The sequence below is a fragment of the Acinonyx jubatus genome, chromosome A3, assembly GCF_027475565.1.
Source record: "Acinonyx jubatus isolate Ajub_Pintada_27869175 chromosome A3, VMU_Ajub_asm_v1.0, whole genome shotgun sequence".
Taxonomy (NCBI): Eukaryota; Metazoa; Chordata; class Mammalia; order Carnivora; family Felidae; genus Acinonyx; species Acinonyx jubatus.
The window spans coordinates 98,027,955-98,055,693 of NC_069388.1; the positions used below are offsets into that span (position 1 = coordinate 98,027,955).

Consider the following 27,739-nt stretch of genomic DNA (forward strand, 5'->3'; position numbering starts at 1 on the left):
TGGGCTGGAGGAGTGTTGCACTTATGTTCTCCTCCAACACTAGTATAAACGAAAGTGCTAACAAGATGACAGGACTTGGGCAGGTTACTTAAATTCTCAATACCTTAATCTCTTCATCGGTTAAGTAGGGAAAATAATAGCATCAGCCTATGAGGCTGAGAGGGTTAAACGAAATAACACATGGAAATAGCTTGGTACAGTGCCTGGCACAAGATAACTAATCAGTAAATATTATCTTTAAAGAAATCTGTTTGCTCTTCTACACAGACAGTTTGCTGTCCTTGGCTCTTGCACTTACTTATCTGATTACCTGAAATGATACTAATATCAAACAATATGATTTCACTGAGCAACACAATTCCATTGCCATGGCCCCCACTACAGAAGACCTAAGATGTATCAAGTTATATTTTATAATCAACACGTACACTATAGGGGCAAATACAAAAACAGTTGGAAGCAGATTTGATATCAGCGAGTGCTTGATTTCATCAGTCTTACTGTATGAAGTAAATGGAATCTTGATTAGCCAATAGATTCCCATTGGCAGTGGACAGACAGACCCATTCACTCTGTCCGTAGTCTTCCCAAAAGGCTGTGGCTACCACTGTTCTCACCCTGGGCCACCAAGATTAGGGTCTCTGGCAACAACCCCAGGAGCATGGCCACTGATGGTCTTTGGCTTTTGAATATATTTCTCCCCTGGAACTGGCTGGGAAGCAACACTTGGAGGGAGAGACACTCGAGTCCCTGATTAACTCTAAAACACGCCGCAGTAGTTACCAGGCACCTCTCACAAATGATGTACTGTGCCACGGGCCATGGTGATCCAAGGGACAAATGAATTCTGGTTCCTGTGCCCAAGAAGCTTAGGAGGAGGTAACACAGGATCCAAGAGTCTGGCTATGGGGCAGCAGAGTATGTGAATGACTGGGAGGAGGGACTGAGCCAAGGCAGGGAGTGGTTAGGAAGCCATTGCAAAGGCAGTGGTGTTAGAAATGGACAAAATCCTGTGTCAGCCAATGGACAGGACTTAGTGACTGGCTAGCCAGCAAATAGTGAGGCAGAGGCAGGAGGGAAAGATTTCTAAGGTCTTGACTTGGGAGTGCACTAGCACTCTGAGTGGGTCTGAGTGAGAAGCATTTGGGAAGAAGATAGTGATGCGTCTTGGCACATGTTGACATTTCGATCTGCGTGCAGAACCTCTTCTGGTTCCTAGAGATATGGGGATATCCTCACCCATAATTTGCGCTAGCCTCTGCATGGCCTTAAACACGTGATTCTATAACAGTGTCCTTGAATGGCGCCCATATGCCACATGGCATCTATGTTATTTACCTAATGTTTTTCTTTGAGTTGACTCACTTTTTCCCCACTTTTTAAAAATGGAGCTTCAATTGGGGCACCTGAGTGGCTCAGGCAGTTAAGCAGCGGACTCCCGATTTCAGCTCAGGTAGTGACCTCACAGTTCGTGGGATCCAGCCCCACTACTAGTGCAGAGCCTGCTTCTGATTCTCTCTCTGCCTCTCTCTGTCCCTCCCTGGCTCGCACTCACTCTGTCGCAAAATAAAGATATAAACTTTAAAAAAATGAAGAATCGAGCTTCATTTAAAGCAACAGTGTTCAAGACACGGGTTTTCCTTTTTTATATATAAAATATGTATGTATTTTAATGCCTGTTAGAACGAATAGTTTAAATACTAAAACAAAAATGGATATCATTTAATAGAATTGAAATGGGAACTGGGAAAGAGGTGCCAGACCCTCGGGAAGTGAGGAGGAGGAGGAGGAGGAGACGTGTGAGTTTGGTGCCATGGTAAGATGTTTAAAGTATATATATACAGTCTACTCATAATAAATGTTCATTTCTTACAGCCCTTCCACTATCCTATCCTAATTTCGGTGCCCTCACCTCAGTACAAATGCAGAGTCGTTTTGTAATGCCCTATAAGTGACCAACCCACTTGTGTCCACCTACCGCGCGCACACCAGGATGGGACGCGGGAATCTATACTTTAGGCTCCTTTATTAGGAGTGATGGTCCTGTGTGGAGATGGCCGGCATGGCCTTATTCTTAGCATCCTCTCTCGCCAGTAGGGTCAAGAGCTCTCCCAGAACTGCACACCTATTGAGGGACCTCCCCAGACATGTCCCACTTCCTGGTGCCCGGGAGTTGTTGACTTTGGCCAGCCGCCGGCTGCAGGAGTGCTGGAGAAGGCTTCTGGAGAGAGGCCCTTGCAGCTCCGTGCGCTGAGAGGCGGCTCCAGGCCGCCTGGCTGTTCTTTTGTGTTGTGTGTTTTACTGGCCTACGATAAGCACTTCCTGTGCCCCATTGATTATACACAGATCCTGCTTCCTTTCTCCTCAATACCTGGGATGCTTTCCAGCTTCTCCTCCCACAGGGGAAAATCCATAAACTTCAGAATTCCCAGGCCTGCTCTTTGGTCAATGGGCTTCATGCAAGTCATCACTCTTTTTGCTATCCAGTCACATTCTTTGTGGTTCCTCCACCTCTGTCTGGAAACTTGAGTTCCTCAATGTGCCGGCCTGGAGACAAATGTTCCTGAGGCCTGGCCTTCCCCCACTCCCCCACCCCCCGGCCCCCATCTTACTAGCCAAGATATCTACATCGACCTTCAGGCTTAAATCAGACAGAATAAATAGACTGCACCTCCCAGATGAACTTGAATCAATTGTTAGTGGCTGCCTGGTGTACTGGGTTGAACATTCTGAGGTCTTCACATACACAGGGAAGAACACCATGATCTATTAGCAGTGTCCACCATGGGCACAAGAGGGGGTTGCAGCGGCATTCACGATCTGTATTTGATACCCTAGGATTCCAAGGTGAGACTGAAGCTTCTAGGTGACCAGAAACATGCTCTTGCACCTTTGGGTCATACCGTAACAGTCCGAAGCTCTCTATTCTAGTGCCAACTGGACATCAATGAGTTCATGACCATGGGAAATCCTAAATCCAGGAGCTTCCAGCAGGCTCGTCTCCCCCGCTTTTAAAATGAGGATGATGGGGGCGCCTGGATGGCTCAGCTGGTTAAGCATCTGACTTCAGCTCAGGCCATAATCTCCCCGTCTGTGGGTTCGAGCCCCACGTCGGTCTCTGTGCTAACAGCTCAGAGCCTGGAGCCTGCTTCAGATTCTGTGTCTCCTTCTCTCTCTCTGCCCCTCCCCCACTCATGCTCTGTCTCTCAAAAATGAATAAACATCAAAAAAATTAAACATAAATAGATAAAATGAGATGATAATACTGGCCTTATCTATCTATATCTAACGGTCATTAAGATGAAATGAGGTAATTAATGTAAAATGCTTTAAGAAGTATGGGGCGCCTGGGTGGCTCAGTCAATTAAGCATCTGACTCTCGATCTCGGTTCAGGTCGTGATCTCACGATTCGTGAGTTTAAGCCCCACGTCGGGCTCTGGGCTGACAGCTCAGAGCCTGCTTGAAATTCTCTCTCTCTCACTGTCTCAAGAAATAAATAAATAAACTTTTAAAAAAATGCTTTAAGAAGTAAAATAACTACAGAAGTGTATCTTGCCTGTGTGACCCAGCTCTTGTGCCACCTCCTGGATGAAGTCTTCCAGTCTTTCCATGAGAATCCTGCTCACCGTAACCCCTCTCTTCTGTGAACCTGTCATTTGCTGACTTACATTCTAGTTATTTAAGCACTCAAAAAAAAACCTCCCCCATGGCACCTCACGCACCTGAACAGCCACCTTGTGTAGAAGGTGCCCATGTGACATTTATGGAGTGCTCTGTACAATTGCCATTGCCTCTCGACCAGTTCTATCAGGAAGGAGACAGTTCTGTAAGAATCGGAAGCCACCTGCCATCTTGAAATAGCTTAGTTTTTATATTTTACAAAGATATTTGTAGGGACAAGCGATGGGTGGACTGGGAGAGATAGGGAGGGAGACAGAAGCAGTGGTGCCACTATGGAGGAGGATTTGGGGCGCCTTCATCTCCATCCAACACCCTGTTCTTTGATGTAGACACCAGATGTTTTGTCCGTGTGAGACAAAGTGACCCGCACCACCACCCCCTTCAGACCGGCTTGCAGCCTCCTAGATAGAATCTGGAGCAGAACCGAACCAGAGCCAGGAGATCAGAAGCAGACAGAAGGCTGCTGCAGCAGCCCTGTCGTGAAATAAGGAGGACCTGAATCCCTAGAATCTGGAAAGGGGCCTTGAATCCATGGAACTTATTGGCCAACAGGAGGCGGGGAAAGCAAAGACGTGAAGGCGGATTCTGAGATTTCCCGCTAGAAAAACTGAAGGCATGGACTGGACAAAGAAAATTAATCTGGGATTAATTTTAATAGCTTTGCTTATTCTTGTTATGATATAGGACACGGTCATTGTAAAAATTTCTAATGAATAAGAAAAGCACCAAGAAAAAAGGAAATTTGCCTGAGTGCTGAAACCCAGTGGTGACATTGTGGTGACTGTCCTTACAGGTTCTTTAATTGGCTTTTCTCCCTGAACAGTTTGTCCGAGACATTTATTCAGGGCAATGCTGGTACATCAACCAGAGGGTACGAGGAGCCTGAAACCATAGGAGACCGGGGCGGGGGGGGGCGGGGGGGGGTTCCGTGCAGGAAACGTGTTTCTCCAGAGCTTCCAAATATGATGAGGCCTGAAGGACACCCACGGGATTTGGTAGGTACTAGGCCACTTCCCTTTCTCAGGTCCTCAGTGTCCTTGCAGGGACAGAGACAGGAGAGTTGCTGGAACAGAAGCCAGACTGGAAGGGGAGGAGGGAAAGCGCAGCCGTGCACCGTCCCCCGTGCTCACCCAGCTTGGAGCAGCAGCAGCTTCCTGGGCTCTCCTCTTCCCCTCCCACAGTCATCCACCCCATGAGCTGTGTCCTCGGCTCCTGTCAGATCTGCCCTTTATTCCCCCTGAGTGAAGGTCACGTGCACTGAAGGTTGCACAGAGCTTTGTAACTCGTGAGAAGCCACAGAGACCCCTCTCCTGCACAGCTCACCCAGCCCTCCATTATACCTGCAGATGCCGTACCCATTCCATCCCTCCCCGCCACCTCGTACCCCCACCTCATAAGCCTGCTTCCTCTTGTCTACGCACATCTCGTCTAGCCCTCAAATTGCTACCTACACATGTGGCAGTTCCCAGCCCCACTTGCAGCAAGAGAAATGCAAATTGGAAATAAGGAGCTACTTACTGTTTTCCACTTGTCCGTTTGGGGTCGACCAGTTAAGTTTGAGGACACTAGGCAAGGGTCTAAGCTCTCTTCTATGTTACTGGTGGCAGTGTAGACAGAGAAGTTCGATAATACTTCTCAAAACCTAAATGGACGTAGCTTTGACCTAGCAGTTCCCCTCCCAGCTGGAAACGTATCCTGCAGCTGTTTTCATACGTGAGCGTGATGATGAGTGTTTGAGGATGTTCATTGCAGCAAAAGACCAGGAGGCACTTACATGTCTGTGAATATGGACTGTGTATTAGAGTATGGCCTTTCTGTACAGTGGATACCATGGAGTCATTACACGGAATTGAATCGGCTCTAATATGTTGCTACATGATCAAGATGGGGGTGCGTACGTGCAGGCCAGAGAACAGGGCCCAAAGCTGTGCCACGGCAGAGGTTCTCTCGGCCGCATCCGAGCCCACGGTGGGGGCCAGGACAGATGATCTTACGCGGAGGGAGGGGAGTGCTGCCATCATGCACCAGACAGGGCCATGACAAGACCCGAGGCAGAAGGGAGAGGAGGAGGGGTCAGGCAGGGTTCGACGCAGGGAAAGGAGGGCCAGGCGTCCAAGGTCAGTTCCTACAAAGAAGCTTCTCTGTGTGGGTACACTGTCAGGCACTGAGCACGGAAGCTGCTCGGGCCCAGCAAACCCCAAGATCACAGCCAGTGTGAGAGGCCACAGAGACTGAGGAGGCCTATAGCTCTAGGCTTCAGAAATGATGACCCAAAAGCAGTTTGTTTCACTTTGACTGGTTTTTTTGAATGCCCAGTGCTCTGGGGGCAGAGGTTCCCTGCTCCTTCTAAAAGGAGCATGCAGCTGCCAGAAAGATCTGCCTGGCCAAGTGTCCGACTCTGCATCAAGACCTTGGGCCCACTTCAGCCGAGGGCCACATGTATGAGAGCCTTCCAGCCGTCTGTGTGCAGAACCAGAAGCCCCCGTCCGCCAGGGCCTCTCAGCACCTGTCCGCAGGCAGTGGGTGATAGAGCCTGCTGCTACCTAGGGAGCCATTAGCTTCTCTTCCCATCCCTGCCATCAGGGACTCACCATGGTATCTTGACATCAGCCATGGTGGGAATATTTACACTTGTGGGTGGATCCCAGCAAATACTACAAAGCTAGGTTTGTGTTTGTGTTTTTGTTTTTGCTTAGAGGGCTGGCCGTCACACATTTACTAACACACCACTGAGCAGGACCTCTCGCGTGAAGCGCCATGAGAGGAGTGAATGGTCCAACTCTATGTTAATTAGCTCTTCCTTGACCCTGGGTAAAATGCAGTTAATAGGCCCATTGAACAAAAGGAAATTTAAGTTCTGGGGACTAAACACCTGTTTCCTAAGAGCTCTCCACGTGCTCAGCCCTTTGGTTAGTCCTTTCACAAGTGACTGCTGCACTAAATTAAAAAGAATTCTGCCAGATGGTAGGTGCTATTATTCCCATGTCACCGGTGAGAAACCAGAGGTTCTGAAGGGTGAGGTCGCTTCCTCAGGTACACAGCTTGTAAATGGGGACCAGCGAGGACTCCTGAGTCTATTTATTGAGTACCTCAACGCAGTCTCCACTCCCAGGAACCCACTGTGGTTTAATCAGACATTTCATTTTTTTTCTTCCAGATGGGAGGCCATCTGGTCCAGGTCCCTGCCTTCAGGCCAGTAAAATACTCCCATTTTAAAGGTGAAATGATCGAGTCCAGAGAGGTTAGAACGAGCCTGGGACTCTGGTCTCTACTTTCCATGCTGTATCCTTCCAACACTGGGAATTGGCCTCTGCAGGGAGCCAGTTTTCATTTTTTATTTTTTTAGAAATTTTTGTAAGTTTGTTTATTTTTGAGAGACAGAAAGAGACTGAGCACCAGCAGGGCAGGGGCAGAGAGAGAGAGAGAGAGAGAGAGAAACACAGAATCCAAGAAGCAGGCTCCAGGCTCTGAGCTGTCAGCACAGAGCCCGATAAGGGGCTCAAACCCACAAACAGTGATATCATGACCTGGGCCAAAGTCAGACACCCAACCATATGAGCCACCCAGGCGCCCCTGTTTTTAAAAACCAACCTTTGGTCAAGTCTGGTATGCAGGATTGCCAGATTCTCAGAGTTGGAAGAGGAAGAGAATGGTTTAAGGCCATCCGGGAAAGAAGGGGGATTATTTGAGGGTATGGGCAGGGAATAGGTGTTTATGGGAAAACTGAAACCCATCCAACCCACTCTTGAGTTTACTCTTCAGTCATGAAATATTTTTAGAGCCCCCTCCACTGCCAGTACACAGGAGGGGCTCCAAAAATATTTGCTGACCTAAATGCTGTGACAGGTGCCTCAAGAAAAAAGTCATTTCATTGGTTTAAAACATTGCAAAAATGCGGTTCTAAATAACTTTTCCAAGGAAAATTATGTGTGTTGTATTACATGAAAAAAGGATCTTGTATTAAGACATTTGGATTTATTTGTAACAACTCACCTATTAACAGAAACTTAAGAAGGAACCCCACCTTCTGCCCATGAGTAAAACAAAATCGTGATTGTGTTTGGGATTTAGTGCCATCCACAGAACGAAGCAAATGCAGAAACTACTCATCTTGAGAAAAGAAAATAAGGGAGAGGAGTGTAAACTTTGCTTTTTATACTTTCGCTCTTGGAACTTTGTCTAATCCATCATGTTTGGAAACCAGTTCTCCTAAATACTTTCATTTTATCTTGTTCAGTGATTTCCTGAAATGAAACATTTGTTCTTATTTGGGAGAGCGGTTCTGTCTCCCCACTAATGAGCCCATTGCTCAATGTTGGTAGACTTTCAAATTGAGATCAACTTATGTCCATTCTGACAGAAGACAGAGGATCTTAAACAGGCCTCCAGGAACTGGCAGGGTTGGGTATCAGAGCCTCCAAGCTGCATTTACAGATTCTTGGCAATAGTAGGCCAATTAACATAAGAACCAATCACTCAAGAGTGAAAAGAAACTCCGTTAAATGCGTTCCACATCTCCAAAGGATTCAGGAAGAGGCTGGACAACCCAGTGTTACAGATGTGGAAACTAGGGCTTAGGAGTTTGGTAAGCGCTTAAGCTCAAAGCCAGACAGGGTCTGGAAGCATGAATGCTGGCTTCTGGGCGAGGAACTGGGGATGTGGATGTGACCCTTGAGGAGCTTACAGTCCAAGAGACAGAATTTGCAAGTGGATAACAGCCACACAGCATGACGAGTGCCATGGGAACGCCAAGCTGGCACAGAGGTGAGAGTGCCTGGCTCCTGTGGGGAGCTGCAGAAGGCTTGTCTGGGAAGGTGACCTTGGGACAGGGTTTTGAAGAAGAGGTTAGAGATTCCTGCTGGTAAAGGATACTCCAGGCTGCGGAGCAGCTGATCAAATGGCACAGAATATTGTAGGAACTTGAGTGCAGTTGGCGTCGGTGGGTGATGGAGGAGCAGGGGAGCCCTGAGGGATGAAGGCTGGAAAGATAGGTTGGCACCGGATTGCTGAGGACTTTGAGGGGCCCAGCAACCAACTAGGAAAGGATTTTTTAAGCAAGGAAGATATCTGATGAGTTAGGTGTTTTTGTTGTTGTTGTTGTTTTAAGTAGGCTCCACACCCAATGTGGGTCTCGATCTCACAACCCTGAGGTTAAGGGTCACGTGCTCTACTGCCTGAGACAGCCAGGTGCCCCCTGATGACTTAGTTTTTAGAAGATAAACTAGCGTTGAATTCGGGAAGCCACTGCAGTGGTCCTGATTCTATCCCCATCCCCAACTGTGGCAGAATGGAGAGTAAAGAGAAACTGATCACTGGTTCACATGTTTTTAGAATACGATTCTTCATGTTAAAAAAAAAAAATTGCATTTTGCACAATGTCCTTGTCACTCTGTGGCGGACAGCCTGTGGGGTTGGGTTTCTGGCCTGTTTTGCTGGGTGGCTACACCATGCAGTTTCCTAAGAGGGCGGTCTGGGGAAGAAAGCCCTCTTCTCTGTTCCAGGGGCCCTGGCTTTGGGGTCCCAGAGTGTCTGTTTATCACTGGGGACCAGAGATGCAGAAAAGATTGGTCATCTCCACTGGCAAGCTTCTGCTACTGAAGGGTAAAACCTGTGAGACGGTAAAGCCAGGGGGAAGAGCTCAAGAAGTGGAAGGAATTCTGTGGAATGGCGTGTTCTCACCTGGGAAACTTTTGGAGAGGACTTCTTTCCTCGCTTCCAACTGTAGTGCACTTCGGCGAGCTCTGCTCTTGGCTTCTGTAACATGAAGCTTTGCTTCCTCTCTTGCCTGGGCCCTGCCTAAAGGGTTTTCTGTGAGAACCTGTGAATGGGAAGACTGTGGGCGGTACCCAGAGTCCTGTAGAGTCCTGTCCACACCAAAGCAAGCTTGGAACAGGGGCAGATATGGCTGGGCGGGGGGAGGCGGAGGGGGGGGTCCCTACCTTCTGGGAGGTGGAGGGTTAATCTCCATAGCTCATTGGCAGTTCTGCCTCCGTACGGGGCATGCTGGGATTTCCTCCCAGCTGTTTTACATCATGAAGATTTGTATGTTGGGGAAATTCCAGGGCACAGCTGCAATTAATCTGCTGCACAGTCTTCAAGCTAAGCAGGGATCCTGTAGGACCGATTCTCTGCCTCCCTGCAGGAAAGGAGGTTCTGGCTCTTTGGTGAGAGCGCCCTTCAGAGGGACCCTTCCCTGGGGCCAAGTCGAATGGAAATAGCCCACCTGGCCAAGTATTCACCGCAAGGAGGGCACTAAGGGCACTAAAGAGGGGCCCCAGAAGCAGAAAGGGACCCAGAGCATAAAGAAAAAGAGGCACAGCCCCCTTTATAAAGAGTAAAGCCAAAATAACACTGATAGCAGCCCTTGAGAAAAATACCACAAAAAAAACTTTTTGTTCACTCTCCCTTAGGAATGTTGAAGTCAAAATCTTAAGAGACTCATAGTTTGCATTCCACAATACAGTACAAGAACGAACAAGCCACCATGACCAAATAGGGTTTACCTGCGGCATGCAAGGATGCTTTCGTGTAAGAAAATCTATCACTATGTATACATCTCACAACTGAGTCAGTACAGTAAAGACAGGTTCTAAACCACAGCCTCAGTCTACCTAACTGTGAACCATAAGTTCCCCAAGTGTGTTCTATGGAACCCCAATCCCCAGAAAGAGTTTCCCAAATTCAGTCAGATCAGGAAACTGCATATCTGTCCTGTCTCAGAGAGTCACAACATACGGTAGCATATTAAGCAGCATGAGTAAATCGAGAGTGGTAGTACTCACCATTTGAGTCTAGTTTTCTCTTTCTGAGTATCAGAAGAGAATACTTACCTCCTAGTCAGCATCCCATGTGTGGTGGCCGTTGCTATCACTTGGCAGTCAGTTGCACTGGTGCCACACAGCTTCCATGGTCTACATTCCAAAGAGCATCCCCGGCAGGGAGGCAGCCCGCCGGCCCATCCTCACTGCGCTACAGCCTGTGCATGATAACACTGGTCAGGAGCCGGTTGTGGTCAGTTGGATGGAAAACCTAGACTAGACTTGGAGAAACCTAGCATTTTTAATTTGCCCACATGCCATTACCATACAAAGAATCTAAGCTCAGCCACATCTCTCTTACTCCCCAGATAACTGATTAGCCCCAGGGTGATTGTGGGCTGACTTCAGATGAGAATTGCAGCCAAAGAGAGTTTTATTGCCCCTAAACATTGGGGTACGCCTGACCCAGGAATTCAGAACTGCCCGGCTACCTCCACAGATCTGGTGCTGAGGTGGGAGAGGCTTACAGAGGTGCTGCCGCAGGTCCCTGCTGCCCTGATCTGTGGTTCTGGGAAGCTCAGCTGTCCCTTTCGAATGCTCCTTTCTTCAGAATTGCGATCCAGGGGAGTTTGATGGCGAAGCTGCAGTGGGCCCCTGCGTCTTTTTATAGGTCTTTCCCCACCACCCCACATCACGTGTTTCAAAATCTTAGGCAGAAAAGTAGAAAGGGGGAAGGGACTATCCTCTATTTCTTTATCGAATGAATCCTTCCTTGTATACATGCACACCCACACCACCCCCACCCCCCACCCCCCAGATTTCCTGGAGCAGGAAAGGTCCTGGGCCAGATGTCCACCATTGCCAAAACCACTCTCCCACCTGTCTGACAGATCTCTATGGGGCCAGGCTTCGGTCGTGGACAAGGCTAAAGATTTTTACACACTTCTAAGCTTCCAGGTCTCTGTTAAAGTCATTGAGTGAGAGGGAACCCTACAGAGATATGAGGACAGTGTGGTCTCTTCCTCCCCCTGGAAGTCCAGGCAGTGGGTAGGTAAGACACCAAGCATGTGATGGACAACCAAACACAGTAGCTATTACTAAAAGCACTTTCTCTGAGTGTGTGTGTGTGTGTATGTGTCCATATGTATATTTGTACCTTGATAGCCCCAGCATGAAGGCAGACCCTCATGGAGCTCATAGTAGAGCAGTGGTTCCCATTGGGCGATGGTTTTCCCACTCCCAGAGACATTTGGCAAAGTCTGGAGACCTTTTTGGTTATCACAAATGGGCAGGAGAATGGGAGCTACTGGCTTTTGGTAGGCAGAAGCCAGGGATGCCGCTAAATATCCTTCAGTGCACAGGACAGCCCCCACGATATCCCAAAATGTCACTAGTGCCATGGTTGAGAAGCCCTGAACTAGACTCCTACAAGCCTGCTCTGCCTAACAACTCAAAAGGTCCACTAATAATGTTCTTTCCCAAACTAGGATTCAGATGGATTCCTATTTGATCTAAGAACATCCCTGGCCAACAAGAATGAGGAGTGTTCAGCGTGTGTCTTTATGATGTCAATTAGGGAACCAGATGCTGGTAGAGTTGGTGGGTTTCAGGAGCCCCTTCTACTATGTTTCATATTGGGGTGGATTTGGGATACTTCTTTTCGCACGTGATAGTTGTGATTGTAGTTCAACTTCAAGAAAAACGATAAATGCTCAGGTTGTTGCTTCTAGAGAAACAGTGTGATGAATGGTGTAAGCTTGGGTCACCTCAAGCGTCCCTACAGGAGAACATTGGTGTGTATATATTCATTCAGCTCTGAGGTTGCCAGCCCTGGGCAAGACAGAAAGGGAGGGAGAAAAACCCATGGGAGCAAAGAAAAGGCTGGGGGGGTGGGGTTCAAGAAGGTGATGTGATGACTGCTGTCGCAGTGAACAGCATGGAGTTGAAGCCAAGAGACTTCAACTTCAGTTCCCATCATAAATTTGGGCTAGTCACTCACCCTGTTTACCTCCATTAGCTCATCTGAAAAATTTGGGACAGTCACCCCTACTTGCAATAGCAGGGTTGTTGTGAAGAGGAAACTGGTTTATGTGTGTGGAAATGCTTTGGAAACTGCCAGTATGGCACAGATGTTATTCACTGAGGAAATGAGGGCTTTTTTTTTTTAATGTTTATGTATTTATTTTTGAGAGCCTGCATGAGAGTGCGCGTGCACACGCGAGCAAACAGGGGAGGAGCAGAGAGAGAGAATCCCAAGCAGGCTCCGAGCTGTCGGTGCGGAGCCCGACTCGGGGCTCACACTCACAATCTGAGATCATGACCTGAGCCAAAATCAAGATTTGGGTGCCTAACCTACTGAGCCACCCAGGCACCCCAGGAAATGAGTTTTAACTCATGATTCCAGTATTTGTCCAGTGTTTTTAATTTGCCAAAGGCATTGAAATCCCAGTTAGTTTATCTACAAAGCGTAGACTCTGGGTAAGGAAGAAGACAGGTGGGCGTGGGACGAATCAGCAGAATGCAGGGACAGGGATGATACTCGGTGTGGCCTCATGGATGGAGGGGCAGGCAACAGAGGGCCCAGAGTGAAGACTGCCCTCATTTATAGCACCCCCTCAACCCCCTTTTGTTCCCACCTCCCAAGCCTCCCACAGCCAGGCCTGATTGGTCCATCCCACCTGCTGTCTGTGCTACTCACTGGCCCTTTGTAGATGTGTCCTAGGGCCATTATCCTTGCCTGTGGACATTGTTTTGAAAGCCCAGACCCTGCCCACTCAGTCCATATTTGTGGACTCTTTGATGGAAAGCAAAGGGGCACGGCCCATCCTAGTTTTCTGATCCTGTGCACATAGCTCAAGGCCAACTCACGATTTCTTTTTCCCTGAAATTGAGTGACCAGAGCAAGGGATAACTCAGAAACTTATTTCTGTCTATGAAACTCTTCCTGGAGCCATCATTTCCTATTGGAGGTGTAATTTCCAAAGTAACCTCAAGAATTTTGCAAAGAGTCTGCATAGCTGGTCTGCTGCCCAGAAACACCATGTCAGTGTTGACACTAAGACAACATGTGTGCTTTGCCCTTGGCAAAGACTAATGGTTTGCTTACGAAAATACTAGCTGCCATTTATCAAATGTCTCCCACGTGCGAAGCATTGTGTTCAATACTTGACATTGTCCCTAATCCTTCTAACAACCTATAAAGTTATTGAGAGTAGCCTTGCCTTACAGATGCAGAAGCCGAGACTCAGAGTTGTTAAGATGCTTGTCCAGAGTTGCACAGCCTACACTGGCAGAGTGAGACCCTGAACCCATGAGCGTTTGACTCCAGACCCCAGGCGGGCTCACCCAGTGCCCCTCTTAGCCTCTCCACTCATTCCTTTCCAGGCCCTTGCCAAAGACTGCCATGCCAGGGTTGAGGAGAGGCTTTTTAAAATTATTTTATTTTTTATCTTAGGAAGAGAGAGCACGTGAGCAGGGGATAGGGGCAGAAAGAGGGAGAGAGAGAGAAAGTCTCTAGCAGGCTTCATGCTCAGCTCAGAGCCCAGTGCAAGCTCTCAATCCCTTGACCCTGAGATCATGACCTGAGCCGAAATCAAGTTCGTTGCTCAAATGACAGAGCTACCCAGGTGCCCCAAGAAGAAGCTTTTTGTTTAAAGAAAGTATGTGCATGTGTATGTTGAGGGTTTGCTGTTTGGTTTGGATTTTCTGCAATAATACAGGGTAAGGTACTGGATAATCTTTTCAAGGCTGAGAAACACTATAGCTAGAAGTTAAATCAGCATCGTTGAGTACGGACAGATATTACCCATGACCCTGCGAGTGTCGGGCAGATGGTTTTTATTCATTCCTTCACCAAATACTTCTGGAGGCTATTTCTTAGGGAGTATTGTGTGTGATGGGAATGAATGGGGCAGGATCACCATGTGGGAGCCCTTGGTCCCTAGATGTGCCCTGCTTGTCCCATGACTAGAGCAGGGAGAGCTTGACCCTCAGCGATATAGGTTCTTTGGACACTTTGGCTGGTTGTCCTGTTGTGTGTCCCCCACAACATGACAGAGGGGGCAGGTGATGGTAGTGGTGATTCTGAGTGTGTGCTCTCCCCTGAGATAATCATCTGGACACTGAGCAGGAAGGAGCATGTGCGGTCACGGAGAACCAGCAGCAGCCTACCTGCACAGCTCCTCCTCTGCTCACTTGGGGGTGCTCGCGAGGCCTCATCTCACCAGATGCCTTGTGTTTTCTATCCCCTGTGCAGTACCTACAGATGAAATGGCCCCTCCTCGATGTCCCATCCAGTGCCACAGTCAAAGACACCAGGTCACCATCCCCGGCACACTTGGTAAGTCTGTTTCCCCTTCAAGTGCCAAAGGGATCTTCTCGCTCCCCTCACCCCATGTTGTTGCATCCCATCCACCATCCCGAAGCTGATGGGGTCTGGCGGTGTTGCCCCAAGTGTGTGTCTCAGGAGAAGAGCTGAGCAGTTGGGGTGTGGCCGTGTTACCTGTACGCTTTTCCACCCCTTCCACCTCAACACACACGCACATACCAGCTGTGATGTCGTATGATTAGAAATGCCGGCACCAACCTGGCTGGTTCCCTGGTCCTTGCCGCTTCCCTAAGAATCCCTCTGCCCGCTCCACCTGGGCAGCGGTGTTCCTTCTCTCTTTTGGAGCTCGTTCTACATTGCTGCCACTTCTCATTGTTGCTGGCAGCAACAGTTGAAGAGGCTCTGTGCAAACGAAAACCCCAGTGGGGCAGCTGAGACCTTTGTGCCAAGCCCTGTGACAACTCAGGTCCCAAAGGAAGATCTGGATGGTCCTAGGAGGTGGGAGCAATGAGGTCCAAGCAGGTCTCGCCTCCTCAGGGCTTGCGGTGGACTGAAATAGACAAGAGATGGTCCTGGGACATTGCATTCCAGGACTTTTCTTAGGAGCTTGGGGTCTCCCTAGCCTTAAGACCCACACACCCCTCAAGCTAACTGGTGATATGCATTGTACAGTGAGCCTCTGAGTCCTAGAGGGTACAGCTAGAAGGAACCCCACTGGCATGACCTATGCATTTTATAGACAAGGAGACCTGGGAAACATAGTGTTTTTAGAAACATTATTATGGAAAATTTCACCTGTTCCCTTTCACCCACACACCTCCTCCTACTACACTGGGTTGCTTTAAAATAAATCCCAGACATTATTTCATCTCATTCTGGACATCTTAAGATACCCTGACAGTCCTTTTTCATTTAAAAGCTGAGAGTCTAGATATACAGAGAAGATAATTCGGGCTCAGCGAGCCTGTATGATTTCCAGTACATGTGAGAGCAGTTTACAGTGACAGAGCCCTTGGAAGTTTATAAAGCAGTGTCCTGTGTAGTTGTCAGATGACTGTCGCTGCCATCCACTGGGGAGACAAGTGGGGAGAGCTGGTTTCCACCATCTCTAGGAGAGACCAGTGACTGTGTAGGGAACGGTGAGCAGCCAGGCATCTGGTTCAGGCCGCCCTAGGAACAGGCCCGGGTCGCGTCTCTGGTCCCCCAGAGTCCTGTGTGGGATGGCGTAGCGCGAGGTCCCGATGCCCTCTAGTGGTTGGTCCCAGTGGAGGACACAACTTCCCACATCTATCTACCCTGCCACAGACCTGGCTTGTTGTCCCCTCCAGGCACAGCTGTCTCTCTTTAACTGTTTCAAATCTTTGCTCACCCCCCCTACCTATCCTGTGGCATCCCCCAGCCCACTGCAGTGGACCCCGAGATGGCAGGGCCCTCTCTCCTCTCTTCCCTCCACATATTCTCTCTGCATATTGTCTAAAATCTCCCCTACTTTTTTAGTAAGTTTTTGTTTGTTTGTTTGTTTGTTTGTTTGTTTGTTTGTTTGTTTTGAGAGAGAGAGAGAAAGAGAGAGAGAGCAGGGGAGGGGCAGAGAGAGAGGGAGAGAGAAGATCCCAAGCAAGCTCCATGTTGTCAGCACAGAGCCCAACATGAGGTTCGAACACCTGAACCGTGAGGTCATGACTTGAGCTGAAATCAAGAGTTGGATGCCCAACAGACTGAGCCACCCAGGCGCCCCTCCATCTACTTTAGAGGAAGTGAGTTCCCTTTAAAACTAGCATGGGGACTCATTGAGCTTCCCATCCTTCCTGCTGTGCAGAGCAATCCGTCTCTGGAAAATAAAATGAAAAGCCTGTGTCCAGACCTCCTCCTGCTGTGAGCTTTATCTGATTTCCCATGTGGTGTCCACCACTGGCTTCTCCCACAAGAGCAGGACTTCCACCTCTGCCTCTGCATCGTTCGTTCTGCCAACCCACCGCGGCCGGGCTCGGCCCGGCCCGGCAACGGTGTCGCATGCCTCAGTCCAAGCATTTCCCCTGCTTTTCCTCAACGCAGGTGGCATCGGACAGTGTTTGCAGCGCTCTGCTTCCTGGACTCGGGCTTTTGTGACTCCAGGGGCCTGTATGCACACACGCTAACAGTTCCGGGCCCTCTCTACACCTGCATTCTCTTTCTGGACTATTTTCCTCAAATAAGTCAAGGTCCCCATTCTCACTTATTACCTCCATGTGAGTGACCTAAAGATACATGAAATCGCTAACCTCTCAGCAAGGTTCTGTGCCCATGGCTCCACCAGCCAGGCAGACGCCCATCCCCTGCAGATAGTGCTCTGCAGAAACTAATCCAGCTTGGCGCGGTAGAACAGGGGCCCCTAATTTGTCAGCGTGGAGAAGCATGAACAGTGGCTACGTTACACTGTAGGTGACAAAATGGCTAATTTTCTAGTAAGTTGTGTACTATCGCACTGTATATTCTGCTATAGTAAAGCAGGGGCACCTGGGTGGCTCTGTGGGTTGAGTGTCCGACTCTTGAATTCAGCTCAGGTCACGATCTCCGGGTCATGGGCTTGAGCCCTGCATTGGGCTCTGCCCTCAGCATGGAGCCTGCTTAAGATTCTCTCTCTCTCTCTCTCTCTCTCTCTCTCTCTCTCTCTCTCTCTCTCCCTCTCTCTTTCTCTCTCTTTGTCCCTCCAGCACAACCTCCGCTCAAGTTAAAAAAAAAAAAGCAGAGGGGAGCCTGACTGGCTCAGTTGGTTGAGTGTCCAACTCTTAAATTTAGCTCATGATCCCAGAGTCATGGGCTCGGCACTGAGCATGGAACCTGCTTAAGATACTCTCTCTCTCTCTCTCTCTCTCTCTCTCTCTCTCTGCCCCTCCCACCCCCGTCTCAAGTTTAAAAAAAAAAGAAAAAAAGCAGAAGGGAGCCTGACTGGCTCAGTCAGTGGAGCATCTTAATCTCAGCGTTGTAAGTTGAAGCCCCATATTAATTGTAGAGATGACTTAAGAATAAAAAAAAATTGGGGCGCCTGGGTGGCTCAGTTGGTTAAGCGGCCGACTTCAGCTCAGGTCATGATCTCGCGGTCCGTGAGTTCGAGCCCCGCATCGGGCTCTGTGCTGACAGCTCAGAGCCTGGAGCCTGTTTCAGATTCTGTGTCTCCCTCTCTCTGACCCTCCCCTGTTCATGCTCTGTCTCTCTCTGTCTCAAAAATAAATAAATGTTAAAAAATTTTTTTAAATAAAAAAATAAAAATTTTAAAAAGGCATAAACGGGCCTCAAAAGCTCAAGGAAGGAAAATTTATGGGCAAAAACCTTAACATTAACTTGAAATCCTACAGTTTGGGAGAAGACACCCCCCTTCTCAATTTTCGGGTTGGAGCGTCTCATTCCAACTTCTGAGATACATGTATGTGTGGGAGCAAAGCCTGACACACCTGGGGGGGACCATCTATGTGCCAGAGAATGTATAACACCGTGGGTGTGAATCCCAGCTCCTCCTCTTCCTATCAGTACAGCTTTAGCCACATTTCCTCATCTCTCATTGCTTTGGTTTCCTCGTCTACAAAATGGGAATAGAAGAGGGCTCGATCTCAAAAGTCGTGTGCAAACGAACCAGTGCGTTGTAATGATTTTAGAATTGCGCCTGACACGAAGTAAGCCCTCAGTAACTGTCAGCTCACTGCGGGTGCCACCCCCACTTACCGTTGCTGTTATTAAGACAAGGAAAGAGCAATTAAAATACTATTTAATTAGCAGATGAAAAGGTGATGAGGGCCTGCGGTAGGTGCCAGTTCAAGTGGACAGATCACGAGGGTAAGAGAGATAGTGAGCTTATAGAATCTCACAGTTACTCTCCCAAGGATATGATTTAATTGGTCTGAGGCAGTGTTGGTATCTTCGTTTTTTAAGTTCACCCAGGAGGCTCTAAGGGGCAGCCAGAATGGAGAATCCTTGCCCTAATCACAAATCAGAGGCCAAAGGGAAGGAGCTAGAGACAACCCCAGTTTGCTAGGTGCCGGCTTCTCTAGGCTGGAGGTGTAAGCAGAACTTGGAGGTTCCTGGAAGTAGTTGTGGAGGTTTGGACACTGGTGTTTTTATTAGAAAGTTGAAGACGCTTGCTTATGAAGTTGCATTTAGAATCACGAGCAGAATATTTTAAGATGAGGTTGGCCCCGGGAGAAGGGCAAGTGAAGGAAACTGCCTGCGTACTTGGCAGAGATTTAGTGAGTCGTGTCAAAGCTGCCTGTCACGGAAATGTGTATAAACAAGCCATAACTGAGCCGGGGTGGGGACGGAGTTAAGTGTTATTACTGCTTGGGTTTTATGCCTTAAAAACAAGCTCTAAAAACCGAATCGCTGTGATATTTTCTATGTAACGATTTGTAATATCTGATCACTGTAATCTCCTTGCACGTTAGACTGTTACCCAGACCGTTACCGTGGCCCCATGTGCCTGGCCCCCGTCTTTTCCCTCTTCTCTCCCTGGAGCACTGTGCCCAGCCACACAAAACAAATATATGCACTTCCAGAACATAACCAACTCGAAGATAGGAATCCCACCTGCTTTGGTCACGTTCATTCACCCAGCGCTTATTGTTAACACCTAACACAGAGTAGGTACTTGTAGAACATTTGTGAATGAATGGAAGAATAAATGATGGGGGAAAGGTTGATACCCCTTCTAAAGCCCTCTCTCCTTCTTGCTCCATTCCCTCTTCTCCTACAGGACTTTTTTTTTTTTAACTGAATCTGTTTTTGAACCCATAAACGTAATGCCCGTGTTGTGTAAAACACTTGGGAAGATGCAAAGTGCACAGAAAGAGCCCCAGAATCCCACAACCCACACATGTTTTGTTATACAGCATTTCATTCTCTTCTCTGTGTGTGTGTGTGTGTGTGTGTGCATGCGTGCACCTGTAACTTGCTTTCTAGAAGATGACCAAAATGTTTCCTTTAAATAGTAAGCTCCCCATTCTGCCATTAAATATTGGGCCGCTCTCAGAAGCAACTATCGGATTGTCAAGCCACTGCCTGGAAGCCCTCCTCTGAAGAACAGCCGCCTCGCTGCTTCGCCTTCGAGCTGAGAAGTCTGACTTTGCTTAACATGCCAGTTCTCAATTTAAAACATTTATCAAGGGGGCACCTGGCTGGGTCAGTCCGTTAAGCATCCGACTCTTGATTTCTATTCAGGTCATGATCTCACAGTTAATGAGATCAAGTCTCACATCGGGTTCTGCACTGACACTATGGAGCCTGCTTGGGATTCTTTCTCTTTCTCTCTCTCTCTCTCTCTCTCTCTCTCTCTCTGCCCCTCCCCCACTTGCACGCTTGCACCCGTGTGCTCTCTCTCAAAAATGAATAAACAAAAAAAATTATTGAGGTTTCCCTTTAAAAATTTTTTTTAATGTTTTTATTTATTTTTGAGACAGAGAGTGACAGAGCATGAGCAGGGGAGGAGCAGAGAGAGGGGGAGACACAGAATCTGAAGCAGGCTCCAGGCTCCGAGCTGTCAGCACAGAGCCCGATGTGGGGCTCAAACTCACAGAGTGTGAGATCGTGACCTGAGCCGAAGTCGGTCACTCAACCAACTGAACCACCCAGGCGCCCCTAGGTTTCCCTTTTTAAATTGTGCATAGTTTCTCCATATTCTTACTGGTATACCTGCTGTGGACCCAAAACACTTCAAAACTCACCATGTAGCTTGTTGCTGCTTTGGTTTGCCTCCAATACTGATTTCAATTCTTATTGTGCAGTATTAATTCTTTATTTGGGTATAATTTTAAACTTTCAGAAATATTACAAGAATAATACAAGGACTCCCATATTTTTTTTTTTTAATTTTGAGAGCGAGCAAGCAGGGGGAGGGGCAAAGAGAGAGGGAGAGAGAATCCCAAGCAGGCTCTGAGCTGTCAGTACAGAGCCCACTGTGGGGCCCAAACTCACAAACCACAAGATCATGACCTGAGCCGAAATCAGGAGTTGGACACTTAACCTACTGAACCACCCAGGCACCGTAGGAACTCCCATATACATTTATCCAGATTCAGAAATTTTTGTCCCATGCTTTGTCCCTCTCTCTTTGTGTGTGTGTGTGTGTGTGTGTGTGTGTGTGTGTACATGCATATATACACATGTACATATATGTACAGATTTTTTTAACAATTTGAGAGTAAGTTGGAGACACTATGCCCCTTTATCCCTGGATACTTGGGATGTATCTCCTAAGAACAAAGATATTGCCTTACAATGACTGCAGTACAGTTATCAAAATCAAGAAGTGAACATTTCACATTACTCTCTAACCCATGGTATATATTCAAACTTTGGCAAGTGTCCCAATGGTATCCATTACAACCATGTGCTTTTCCCTGGCCAGAGTCCAATCCAGGATCACACGTGGCATTTACCTGCCATGTCCCTTGTCTCCTTTTATCTAGCAGGGTCCCTCAGCCTTTGTCTTTCCTGACCTTGATGTTTTTTGAGAAGTACTGAGCAGCTATTGTAGAATGTCCTCCCTCTAGGGTTTGTCTGTTTTCTCCTGGTTAGGCTCCAGTCATGTGTCTTCAGCAAGAACACTACTGCACTGATGTTGTGTCCTCCTCAGTGCCTCACACTGGGGGGGCAGGCTCCCGGTGTCCATCTGTCCCCATAGTGGAGATGTCAGCTTTAATCATTCGGTTAAGTTGGTGTCTGCTGTGTGTTTCCACTGTGAAGTGGCTCTTTCTCCGTTTGTAACTAATAAGTACTCTCTGTAGGGAGACGCTTTGCAGCCGTGTGCGTGTCCTGTTTTTCATCAGACTTTCACCCTCTAGTTTGGGCAGTCATTGGGGATTACCTGCCTCCATCCCTTTACTAGTTTCTGCTATGGAGAAGTTAGCTTTGGGAGATTCTTACTCTGTCTCCCAGCAGTCATTGTGACAAGTCCAGTCTGTGCACCGAAAACACTCTGGAAAAGATGACAAGGTTTAGAGGACAGAAGCTACAAAAACAGTCAACAGATGTGTTCCTGCAAAAGAGACCCAGCCAATGAAAACGACAAAAGGCAGTGAGAGAGGTGAAGCCGGGCTTTAGAAACAAACACTTGAATTTATAGATCAGAAGAGTTCACCTGAATTCTCCAAAGTAAATGAAAATGGACATTCACCTGTGTACATCCTGACAATGATTTGAAATGTGAGGGTTTAATCTTTTTTTCTACAAGCATACGTGCAGGGGAGGAAAAAAGGACAGTATCAAAGAAACAAAAATAAAGGGTTTCTTTTGTCGTTTTCTTTTTTTTTTTCTTTTTAAAGTTTTTGTTTGTTTTGTGTTTTTTGTTTGTTTTCGGCTTGGTTTGGTTTTTGGGGTTTTTGTTTTTGTTTTTGTTTTGTTTTGAGAGAGGTGGGAGTGGGGAGAGAGAATCCCAAGCAGGCTCCACACTGTCAGTGCAGAGCCCAATGTGGGGCTCGAACTCACAAATCATGATGTCATGACCTGAGCCAAAATCAAGAGTTGAATTCTTAACCGACTGAGCCACCCAGGCGCCCCTCTTTTGCCATTTTCAATGCCAGCAAACACAAGGGCAGAGAAGGAGAGTTTTGATAAGGAAAAAGATTTATCTCAAGAATTTTATGCACAGTCCACTTTGCAAGGACCTCAAAAATGTGACACTGCTTAGAAGGACCTGAAACGCATTCCAGTTCTCTAAACCTGGTCTCACCCGTTGCCCCACAGAGACTCTTGGTTTATCTTTACGTCTTCTGTCCTGCAGCACAACTGCTTGCCGTGGGTGAGGAGCCCAGAAAGCATTTGTTAATACAGTCACATGGAGCCCCGTGTCCTCATTTCTTCTTTCTGCTCCAGTCCACTGGCCTCCCTGTGGTTCTTCAAACATGCTGAGCACACTGCCCACCTCAAAGCCACTGCACTGGTGTTCCTTCTGCCAAAATGCTCTTCCCCTGTCTATCCACACATCTAGCACCCCACTTCCTTCAGGTATTTATTCAAAAGTCATTTTCTGCTTGAGGCTTTCCCTGTTCAACCTGCGTCACAACCCACACTCCCTTCGCCCTTGACTTAGTTTTTCTCCTTAGCATTTCTCACTATTACTGCGCGGTTTATGTTACTTATATTCCATCTCTCCAATTAGAATATAAGTACCATGAGAATAGATATTTCTGCCTAAATAGATGAGTCTCTAGTGCATTCACAAGACCTAGAGCAAGCAACTGCTGGCATATAGTAGGTACAATATAAATACCTGTTGCTCTTTGCTCTCTCTCTCTCTCTCTCTCTCTCTTTTTTTTTTTTTTTGGTAGCGAAACAAGAAAGGAATTTATCCTACTGCTTTTATTGTTGTGATCAGTGTTTTCTGCAGAGCCAGGCAGTTAAGCAATCCATCTATGTCATCAGAGACCCCGATTCTTCTGTCTCTGCTCTATCAGCCTCCAGCCCTTTGGCTGCCCAACTCAGTGCCTACGGTACAGACAGTCTCCACAAACATTTACCCAATACATAAAAGTGTAGATTTCCATTTCTCTCAGTAGAGGAAAAATCCATATAGGAGACACATAACTTCAGACTTCCTTCCCTTAATAGGATACAACGACAGAATGGCAAAAAGCTTACATTTTGCCTTTCAAGTAGTATTTGTTAGAGGTGTGTGTGTGTGTGTGTGTGTGTGCGCGCGCGTGTGCGCGCGCACGCAGAGAGAATTGAGTTCTCCCCCCCCCCCCCCCAACTTTGATTAGGTTCCTATGTGGCCCTGGTTCTATTATATATAAATCTTTCAATCTTATTTTCTGCACTACCAACTGGCCAACTCCCTTTGGGATATTTTACTAATTTTTTTTTTTAACGTTTATTTATTTTTTGAGACAGAGAGAGACAGAGCATGAACGGGGGAGGGTCAGAGAGAGGGAGACACAGAATCTGAAACAGGCTTCAGGCTCTGAGCTGTCAGCAGAGAGCCCGACGCGGGGCTCAAACTCACGGACCGTGAGATCATGACCTGAGCCGAAGTCGGCCGCTTAACCAACTGAGCCACCCAGGCGCCCCTATTTTACTAATTTTAAGAAAGACATGGGGCTAATTTAGAGACAGGTGGCCAGAAAACAGTGAGGAGTCCAGAGACTGTGGCATATGAGGGAAACAGAAGACCTCAGAGAACAAGGTGTTTGTCTTCCAATGCTTGATGAGTTCTCGTCAGAGAGAGGGAATACTGATTTTATTAAGTGATATGCTCATCTATAGGGCTAGGAAAGAAACACGTAAGGAACTTAAGGAAACAGTTCCTAGGGCCTGAAATAGGGTACATGCAAAGAAAGTTGTTCTCTCCCCAAGCTTGAGCAGTGAATCCAGTTGGTTGTCTCCAAAAAGTTGTGCACACACAGGATGTTCCATTGAGGTACAGGTCAGAGGTAAAAACATTGTCACTAAAATCATTAGGAAGAAGTACATCATTACTGTATGGAATGTGAGGGGGGATCAATAGCATGAACTTCACCTACTTGTTGGTTCTCAGCAAATGACAGTTCACCTGAGCCCAGCTACATCGATTTTCAATTTGCCAAGTTTTTTTTTTTTAAGTTTATTTATGTATTTTGAGAGAGAGAGAGCACAAGTTAGGTAGGGGCAGAGAGAGAGGAAAAGAGGATTGATTCCAAGCAGGCTCCGTGCTGTCAGCAGAGCCCAACACGGGGCTCGACTCACAAACTGTGAGATCGTGACCTGAGCTGAGATCAAGAGTCAGATGCTTAATGAACTGAGCCTCCCAGGCGCCCCACAAATTACCTAGTTTTAAGTAAAATAACCCATGAGGAAATGGACAAGTAGCTTTGAAAGATTCCTGCAATAAACTTAGATTGAAAATACTACTAAGAACACAAACCAAAGGAACAAATAAGCAAACAAACAAAACATGGTAGAACTGACACTTTTTATTAAGTTGTGTGGTCAAAAAAAAATTTAGAGACCCCTGGCCCAACTGATCGTCTGTCACTGTTAGAATTGGAGTTAACACTGAACTTTGTAGCGGGGGCCAGCAAGTCCTTGGAAATCCTCTTTCTTTGGCAGTTGACTGTTCTCAGCAGATAGCCCTGCGTTGGGAGAAACCAGTCCTCTTCTGGCCTTCATGACCACTTCAGACCCTCTTCCTCCCTACGGGCATTACAACGCTGTGAATAGGCTGATATTTTAGCAATTATTCCAGTTTCTTTCCCCCCACCCCCCTGAGCCCTGTGGTTAGGCATAGTCTCTTGAACACAGTTCCAGCCCCCACAGAGAAGGTTGTTTCCATCAGTAAACAGACAAATGGATGTAGATAGATTAGAGTTTTTAAATACATAAAATCAGATACAGTTAGCAACCTATTGGAACTCTCAGTATCTTTCCTGGGCAGTCTGTTGGCCAGTCTGTGCTGCTTTATGAGTGGTACCACAAAGCCAAGACTCATCTTTGCCTGATCTAAGAAACCTTATCCTTTTGATCTCTGAAATCAGGATCAGGAAGAAAAGACAATAGTGAATGAACAATAGGAGCCAAGAGGCTTTGTGGACGTCTCCAATGACCAGTTGAAGGAGAGGGGCCTTGTGGAGGGATGGTCTCTCTGGCTGTGCTAGAGCTGTGTGGCGTTAGCTTTACTTTAAACTTGAAATTAAGTCTTTAATGGTGGGAGAGGAGGCATTGCTTCCTCAAGGACCCGGAGTTTAAGGAACTTTGGCTTGGACCAACTCTAGAAACAGATTAAAACATTCGAGGAGGACTTGAACTGGAAAAGGGTTGGGTATACGTGACTGCAGAAGGATTCAGGTCCTTCTGAATGGCTGTGAGATGCTCTTCCTCAGGTAAATCTGGACTCAGCTACTGTGTTAAGTGAACCCCATGGCTTCGCCTGTGCGCATTATTTGTACTGAGGTTTCCCATTGGGAGGTGCAGAGTGGTTCCTGATATTCCTACACTTGGCCTGAGTTTATGCTGTGGACATCCTGCCACTGAGGGTGGCTGAGAGGAGAAAAGAGTGGGAACTTTTACTGGAACAGTAGCCTCTAAGGAGAACCTTCCCTGGGGAGGCAATTCTCAATTATCAGGCCCAGAGGCCACATCTTCCAGACTGATCAAGAAAAAGTTTACCCTTCTTTCTCTTTCTGTGAACCCACCACCTCCCAGTCCATTTTCTGGACAAGGATGCCACCTAATGGGAACCAGTAATAACTTTCAGAGCATTTAAGTGAGGATGCCTACCTTTTTAATATAACTCACATTTCTCTGCTTTGTACTTTGCTACCTGTTCAGTGCTGTTTGCAAGCTTCTGGTGAGGTCAGGCTCACCAGTACATAGGCAGTCAGGATTTCACAATACTGTTAAGTATTTTTAGATGGCCATAAATACATATATCAAAGAATCATACTGTACACTTCAAATAGATTTCAGTTTTATTTGTCAATTATACCTCAGAAAAGCTGAAAAAAACATTAATTAAAAAAAATTGGTGGGGCACCTGGGTGGCCGGTCATGATCTCACAGTCTGAGTTCAAGCCCCGCATCAGGCTCTGTGCTGACAGCTCAGAGCCTGGAGCCTGCTTCAGATTCTGTGTCTCCCTCTCTCTCTGCCTCTCCCCCACTCGTTCTCTCTCTCTCTCTCCCTCCCTCTATCTCTCTCTCTCTCTCTCTCAAAAATAAACATTCAAAAAATTTTTTAAAAATTGGTACAAATGATGTAAATTAATGTAAATAAAAAACCAGATGTACACAAAGTAGAAATGAATGGAGATATACCAAAATGATAATAGGGGCTGGATTAGGCTAGTGTGGTTGTGTTTTCTAAATGCTTTATAATATAATTTGTGGTGTTTTTTTTTTGATTCATCATAAGTGTACTTTTTTATATAGACAGTAATTACAGTTGGAAAATACAGAAATAGAAACAAGAAAAACAAAATCACCCATAACTCCACCACTCAGACATACCTACTGCTTACATTTTGGTGGGTTTCTTGTCTTTTTTTTTTTTTTTTTTTAACATAGCGTTTATGTATTTTTTTCTTAATTGTAATCATTCTGTGTGATTCTTTTATCATTTACTATTACTTTAGTAATCATTCTGTTGCTTTTATGATACCAAAACATCATCCTTTAGACAAAGCTGTTTCCAGGAAACCCTAATGCACCATTTAAATACATTAGGTTCCAAGAAATCTGACCTTAAAATAATTCTTATACTCTTATTTGTGCTGTTTGTTCGTGTACATAGAGATACCTTCAAAAGCCAGTCAGGGAACAGGAAAAAAAGTAAGGAAATGATTTTAGAATTTATAGGTAAAAGTCAACTGAGCCCACTGGGATTGAGAGGTGATAGGAAGTGGTTCCAGACCCACAGCACCTGGTCATGTGCCAGCGCCACCTAGTGGTGTGGGTTATGAACAGTCTGAACTCTGCCTCGCATAGGCGGGTCTGGGAGCTGGACTCTCCTGGTTGGGGACCTTGCTCCAGTATTCTGCCTCTTCTCTCTGCTTAGCCTACTGAAAATAGAGCAAGACTACCTGTCAGCACACGGATATATAGACATACGGATCGAGATTTGCATTAGGAGCACCAAATGGGCACTGTGAGAAAGAAGGAAAGGGCTCCCAGAGTCTATGAAATGAAAAATTCAAATGGAAAGACAGCAGTTTGGAAACGTAGCCCTTGGGCTGCCTCCAGATCATCCTCCATATTGCAGATCTCTTTTCAGAGCAAATCTCTTCTCCACTTGTATGTAATTCATTTACCTTATTATGCAGGAAAATGTATGTCAGTCCCCTCTGGCAGATATATGTTTGGGCTCTTGGGGAGGCAGGTAGGACCAGAGAAAACACTCTGGTTTGTTAAAGCTCTAAACGGCCGACATGAATCCAGTTCTGCCATTTAGTAGCTCTGTGTCCTTGGCTATGGCTAAGCCACTTAATCTTTCTGAGCTGTTTCTTCATCCCTCGAATGGGGTCATCACAGCTTCTTTGCTAG

At 46.9% G+C, this 27,739-nt stretch overlaps 1 protein-coding gene and 1 long non-coding RNA gene across 5 annotated transcripts in view; both read left to right on the forward strand.

The window, feature by feature from the left end:
* TCF7L1 (transcription factor 7 like 1) overlaps window positions 1–27,739 on the forward strand; it is a 157,796-nt gene that overhangs the window by 122,041 nt on the left and 8,016 nt on the right. For all 4 annotated transcript variants that reach the window (XM_027072047.2, XM_053200839.1, XM_053200840.1 and 1 more), the window contains one exon: window positions 14,696–14,779. In XM_027072047.2, coding sequence (XP_026927848.2) covers window positions 14,696–14,779 — 84 coding nt within the window. The remainder of the gene's footprint in view (window positions 1–14,695; window positions 14,780–27,739) is intronic.
* On the forward strand, window positions 15,937–17,291 carry LOC128311243 (uncharacterized). Its single transcript, XR_008289437.1, has 2 exons — window positions 15,937–16,293; window positions 16,328–17,291. It is a non-coding gene; the product is annotated as an uncharacterized LOC128311243 (long non-coding RNA).